This window comes from Platalea leucorodia, assembly GCF_965183815.1.
Source record: "Platalea leucorodia genome assembly, chromosome: 12".
NCBI lineage: Eukaryota > Metazoa > Chordata > Aves > Pelecaniformes > Threskiornithidae > Platalea > Platalea leucorodia.
The window spans coordinates 13,166,123-13,172,741 of NC_138834.1; the positions used below are offsets into that span (position 1 = coordinate 13,166,123).

General features: G+C 68.5%; 1 protein-coding gene across 1 annotated transcript; it reads right to left on the reverse strand.

Moving 5' to 3' along the window:
• Positions 1 to 152: 152 nt before the first annotated feature.
• On the reverse strand, positions 153 to 5,155 carry NEFH (neurofilament heavy chain; the record flags this gene model as incomplete). The annotated part of the gene is made up of 4 exons (XM_082325466.1): positions 153 to 1,929; positions 2,313 to 2,437; positions 3,136 to 3,335; positions 4,369 to 5,155. 4 exons carry the CDS (start codon positions 5,153 to 5,155, stop codon positions 153 to 155), a joined length of 2,889 nt encoding a protein of 962 aa, XP_082181592.1.
• Positions 5,156 to 6,619: the final 1,464 nt, after the last annotated feature.

The window sequence follows — 6,619 nt, forward strand, 5'->3', positions numbered from 1 at the left end:
GCTAGGGAAGCTATCGGCCAAACCGCCGGGGCAGGGCAGCGAGGGGCTGCGTCTCTCACACAAACATATTGCTAAGGTAAAGCCTGGCCCTTGGAGGGGAGCAGAGCAGCTCCCACGCCCAGAGGTGCTCTTCGGCCCCCCCGGGGCTCTGCTCACTTCTTCCCCGCGGCGGGCGCTGGCTCTGGGGCTTTGCCCTCCTTGCTGGAGGGGGCCTCGGCCTTGGGGGGCTCCTGACTGGCTTTGGGCTCATCTTTGGGTTTCGCTTTAGCTTTGGGCTCCTCCGCCTTCTCCTCGGCCTTTGGCTTCTCGGCCTCCTTCACAGCCACTTTGCTGACCTCCTGCTGAGGTTTTGGCGGAGCCTCCTTCTCAGCCTTTCCTTCTTCCGCAGGTTTGGGGCCTGGCTTGGTGGTCTCCTTCACCTGTGGGGCTGGAGGCTCTGGCACAGCAGCCGCCTTCTCTTTGGGCTTCTCCTCCACCTTGGCCGGGACATCCTTCTTAGGAGCTTCCTCTTTCCTGCCCTCCTCAGCTCCGGGCTTGGAGGGAGCCTTCACCTCCTTGGGCTGCTCTTCCTTCGTGGGGGCTTTCGGCTCCTTCGGAGGGGAGGGGGTGGGCTCCTTGGCCGGGGCCGCTTCCTTCTGTGGAGACTTGGCCTCCTCCTTCACGGGAGATTTGACTTTGTCGGGCGACTTCACGGTCAGGGTCTTGGTCTCCTCCTTTGAGGGGGTTGGGGGCTTCTCTGGGGACTTCACAGCCGGGGTCTTGGCCTCCTCTTTAGAGGGGGTTGGGGGTTTCTCTGGGGATTTGACAGCCGGGGTCTTGGCCTCTTCCTTTGCAGGGGGTGTGGGTTTCTCTGGGGACTTCACTTTCTCTGGGGTCTTGGCCTCTTCTTTCAAGGGGGTTGAGGGTTTCTCTGGGGATTTGACAGCTGGGCTCTTGGCCCCCTCTTTTGAGGGGGGTGCAGGTTTCTCTGGGGACTTCACTGCCGGGGTCTTGGCCTCCTCCTTTGAGGGCGTTGGGGGTTTCTCTGGAGACTTCACAGCTGGGCTCTTGGCCTCCTCTTTTGAGGGGGTTGCAGGTTTCTCCGGGGATTTGACAGCTGGGCTCTTGGCCTCCTCTTTTGAGGGGGTTGCAGGTTTCTCTGGGGATTTGACAGCTGGGCTCTTGGCCTCCTCCTTTGAGGGCGTTGGGGGTTTCTCTGGAGACTTCACAGCTGGGCTCTTGGCCTCCTCTTTTGAGGGGGTTGCAGGTTTCTCCGGGGATTTGACAGCTGGGCTCTTGGCCTCCTCCTTTGAGGGCGTTGGGGGTTTCTCTGGGGATTTGACAGCTGGGCTCTTGGCCTCCTCTTTTGAGGGGGTTGCAGGTTTCTCTGGGGATTTGACAGCTGGGCTCTTGGCCTCCTCTTTTGAGGGGGTTGCAGGTTTCTCCGGGGATTTGACAGCTGGGCTTTTGGCCTCCTCTTTTGAGGGGGTTGCAGGTTTCTCTGGGGACTTCACAACTGGGGTCTTGGCCTCCTCCTTTGAGGGGGTTGGTGGCTTTTCAGGGGACGTAACAGCTGGGCTTTTGGCCTCCTCCTTTGAGGGGGACTCGGGTTTCTCTGGGGACTTGGCCTCCTCTTTTGCAGGAGACTTGGCCTCCTCTTCACCTTCTGCTTCAGCTTTCTCCTCTTCTTCCTCCTCCTCTTCAGCTTTCTCCTCTTCAGCCTCTTTCTCAGCCTCCTCCTCCTCTGTGACCTCCTCGGTCACCTGGATTTCCTCTGTCTGCTCCTCCACAATCACTGTCTCCTTCTCAGATTTTTCCACCACCTTGATCTTCTCCTCACTCTTCACTTTGATGTTGGTGGTGATGCTGGGAGCCTTGGGGACCACCTCGGGGAAGGAGAGCATCCCAAAGCCAGACTCGATCCGATATTCCTCCCCTTCCAAGAGCTTTCTGCCAGGAAAAGACCAGAGCAGAGCAGTCAATGATGGCTTCTCACACAGCTCTCACCTCCTCCCATGCCCAGGAGCTGCCAGCCATGCTCTGCGGCTCCTTCTCCCTCCTTGCCCTGTGGCTCCTTCTCCCTCCTTGCCCTGCTTTCCAGCTGCTGGCTGACCCTCCTGCTCCTACGCCCTGGGTTGTGCAGGTTCCCTCACCCTTCCCTTCACAAGCCATGTGCAGGCTTGGGTCACCCAGCTGGACGTTGCCCACCATGGTCTTGGAGGATGGATGGTCTCTTTCTCACCAAGAAGGGCCCAGGTGTTAGCGAGGGCCCTTGAGGACTGTCCCCAGAGCCACCAGCACTAGGGATTGGCCGAGACCCTCCCGCCCCATACCTATAGGCAGCAATTTCAATGTCCAGGGCCATTTTGACGTTGAGCAGATCCTGGTACTCCCGGAGCTGAGCTGCCATCTCCCACTTGGTGTTCCTCAGCTCGCTGTCAAGCTGCTGGATGGTTTCCTGCAGGCAGACAGAGCAACTGGTGACATGGGGGGGCCAAGTCCCCAGGAGCAGAGGGACACAGAGCACCCCTAAACAGTCCCCTGGTCTCTGGAGGAGGGACTGCTCGCAGCGGGGTCTGCAGCCACCTCCCCTGGCAGACACAGAGGGAAGGGGACGCAGCCAGGGGCTGCTTCACTGTGTCCAGTTCCCTTGGGGGAACCAGTGGGAGCCCTGCATCAGCTTGGCTGAGAGCTGCACTGCGGCCAGCTGAGCCCCAGCCCCCTCCCCCAGGGACTTTCAAGGACTTGGGTGAGTCCGGTGGCCACCAAACCCCAGCCTGAGGCCAATGAGGTGTCACCCTGGGGACAGTGTTTCAGTCTGTGGCCACCACGTTGTGCAGCCCTCTGTGCTGCAGCTCCCAGCTCTGGGATGCAAGATGTGGCCTGAACCCTGGGCACGGTTCAGTGGTGGCTTTGGCAGCTCAAAGCCAGGCAGAGGCACAGGACAGCTCCAGCGTGGGTGAGGGACACAACAGCTCGTGTGCAACCACGGGCTCTGGGTCCCTGATCACTGGCTCTAGACACAACCCTGAGTATTTGCCGCTGGTCATCACCAGCTCTGGAGCCAAAGCACCAGCGCTGCTCCTCCCCAGCAGCTGGATGGTTCCCTCCCCACCAAACACCAGGTCTGGAATGCTGCCCGCTGCGCCATGTTACCTGGTAGGACAGGACATCTGCCTGATGGCGCTCCTCCGAGTCCTGTCTCTGCCTCTCCAGTGACTCCTGGGTCCCTTTGAGGGCTTCGAGCTCGGTGGTCTTGGACTGGAGCTGGCGGCGGTACTCGCAGATCTCCTCCTGGGCCAAGCGGATGGCGTCTGTGTTCACCTTGGCAACCTCCGAGAGCTTGTCCAGCCTCACTGCAATGAGGGAAAGGAGAAGCTGCAGGGAGGGAGGGAGGCTGTGGGCTCCCCTTCTTGGGGAACCTCAAATCCAACACTGCGCATCCCCTGCGCGCAACCCCTGCAGCGCCGGCCCCGGCTCCCCGGCTGGGCTTGGCTTTACGAGCCCCCGCTCCGTCTGTGCTTGCGCTGTGCCGGGGAGGTGAAGGATGGGCTGGGCGGGTTTTTTCGCCATCCTGGCCTTTATCCAGCGCAAACCCACGCTGCAAACCTCCCTCTGCCCTCCAGCTCCTGCCGCAACCCCCGTGACCTCCAGAGCTGCCTGCGCCCACCGCCCTGCCGCGCCCGCCTCCGGCCGGGCCCACCCTGCTGCGGCGAGGCGGGGGGGTTGCCGCAGGGCCCCGGGGGGGGGACAGAGGGACGGACGGAGGGACAGACGGAGGGACGGACCCCGCTGCTCTCTGCGCCCACGGTGCGGGCCCGCCGCTGTCCATGGTGCTGAACGGCCGCTGTCCGCGGTGCTGAACCCCCTCCTCGCCACCCATCGCGGCACCCCTGGGTGCTGAGCCCCGGGGTGCCGAGCCCCCCGCCCCCCCCCCCGTAGTGCCCCACCCAGCAGCGCAGCAGGGACATGCCCCACCCCCACCCCCGCGTCAGGGCTGCGGCACCCTCCCCACCCCCTCCCCGCAGCGCTCCGCAACCCCCCCTGGCCTCGCTCCAGCGGGGGGGGGGGGGGGCACCCTGCAGCACCCTGGCACCCCGAAAACTTGGCGGGGCGGCCGGGGCAGTGTCCTCCCCACCCTCCCCCAAGCACACTGCGGGGCGTGGGGAGCAGCGCACCCGCAGACACCAGGGAGCCGCTGGCAGGGGTGGGGACACCCTAAAGCCCTCCCGCAGCGCTGGATACACGGGGGGGTCCCTGCTCCCCCCGGGGCGCGGTTGCTCCAACGCCCTCCCCGGAGCTCCCGCAGCCCAGGGGGTCCCCGCAGCCCCGGGGAGGGGGGGGGGGGGGGCTGCCGGCGGAGCCCCCCGCGGGTGGGGACACACTCACCGCGGAACCACTCCTCGGCCTGCAGGGTGCTGCGGGCCGCCGTCCCCTCCAGCTGGGCGCGCAGGTCGCGGAGGGCGGCGGTGACGCCGGGGCGGAGGGCGGCGGGGGGCTCGGCGGGCGGCTCGGGGCGGGCCCCCCGCAGCAACGCGCCCACCTCGGCCCGGTGCTGCCGCCGCAGCAGCTCCGCCTCTTCCCGCAGGGCCCGGGCTCGCTCCTCCAGCGGCCCCCGAGCCCGCTCCTCCTGCGCGGAGCGCTGGGCCAGCCCGCGGGTCGCCGCCTCCAGCTCGGCCCGCTGCCGGGCTTCCTCCTCCAGCCTCCCCCGGAGAGCGGCCACGTCCTCGGCCAGGCGCGATCGCTCCAGCCGCAGCTGCCCCTTCTCGGCGCCCAGCCGCAGGACGGTGCCCCGCATATCGCGCAGCTCCCGGGCGTACAGCTCGCCCATGGCCGAGCGGCCCGCCTGCTGCTGCCGCAACGCCGCCGCCTCCGCCGCCAGCGCCCGGTTCTGCTGCTCCAGCGCCCGCACCCGTTCGATGTAACCGGCGAAACGATCGTTCAGCACCTGCAGCAGCTCCTTCTCGTTCCGAGCCCGCGGTTCGCCGTTCAGCGAGTCCAGGCTTTCGGTGGAGGAAGCGGCCGCGCTGCCGCCGCCCCCCCCGCCCCGAGCTCGCCCCACCGGGCCCGGCCACGAGTGGAAGCCGCTGGAGGCGGCGGAGCGCGGGGGAGCGCGGCCCGGCTCCTTGCGGAGCCCCCCCGGGGGGCCCAGCAGCGTCTCCAGCATCAGGCTCATGGCGACCCCGGTCCACGCTGCGGCACCGGTACCGGCACCGCCCGCTTTATAGGGCTCGGTGCGACCGCTCCGCCCCGCCACCGGCAACGGGGATGGGCACTGGTACCGGCACCGCCCCGCGCCGCAGCCCCGCGGGTGCGGGGGTCCCCGCGGCCACGCCCCGCGTGGGGAGCGGGGGGGGGACGGGACCGGTGGTGGGGAACGGGGACCATTCGAGAAGAGAGCGGGGACCCCCCCGGGAAGGGAGGGAGGGGCCCGTGGGGAGGGAGCGGGGACCCCTGGCGGGAGCACGGACCCCCCGGGCGGGGAGCGGGGACCCCCTGGAAAGAAGTGGGGACCCAGGAAGGGAGCAGGGATCCGCCGGGGCGGAGCGGGGACCCCCGGGAAGGCAGCGGGGACCCCCGGGGACAGAGCGAGGGGTCTGTGGGGAGGGAGCGGGGACCCCCGGAGGGAACACGGACCCCCCGGGCGGGGAGCGAGGACCCCCTGGGGAAGTGAGCGGGGACCCGTAGAGGTAGCACGGACCGCCCAGGTGGGGAGCAGGACCCCCGGGAAGGCAGCCGGGACCCGTGGAAGGGAGCGTGGAACCCCTCGGGTGGGGAGCGGGACCCCCTGGAAGGGAGCGGGGACCCCTGGAGGGAGCAGGGACCCCCGGGAAGGGAGCGGGGACCCCGGGAAAGGAGGAGGGATCCCCCGGGCGGGGAGCGGGACCCCCAGAAAGGGAGTTGGGACCCCCTGGAAGGGAGCGGGGACCCTCTGGGAAGGCAGCCGGGACCCCTGGGAAGAGAGCACAGACCCTCCAGGTGGGGAGCGGGGACCCCCGGGGACAGAGTGAGGGGCCCGTGGGGAGGGAGCGGGGACCCCCGGAGGGAGCACGGACCCCCCGGGCGGGGAGCAGGACCCCCAGGAAGGCAGCCGGGACCCGTGGAAAGGGAGCATAGAACTCCCCGGGCGGGGAGCGGGACCCCCTGGAAGGGAGTGGGGACCCCCTGGAAGGCAGCCGGGACCCCCGGGAAGGGAGCACGGACTCCGCGGGCGGGGAGCGGGACCCCAGGGCAGAGCAGGGTCCCCCCGCGGGGTGAAGGAGAGCGGGGACCCCCAGGGGCGGAGGCCGCCCCCTCCCGCGGGGGGGTGACCGAGCAGGGGGGGCTCAGCCCCCCCCCACTTCGCAACCCCCCGGGGCTCGGGCACCGCTCGGGGCCGGGGGCTCCCGCCGGCGGGGGGGCGCTGGGCGGCCGGGGGGTGCCGGGACCCCCGGGCCCAGGCGGGCAGGGGGCGGCCCCGGGGGGGGGCTCCGGGGGGCTCCCCCGCCTCGCCCCGCCCCCAAGCGCGCCCTTGGGCCCGCCCGGCCAATCAGCACTGGCGGCTCATCTGGCCAGCCAGCAGACGGAGCCCAGTTGGCCAATCAGCACGGCTGTAGCCCAGCTAATCAGCATAGAAAGAGCTCAGCCAATCAGCAGGTAC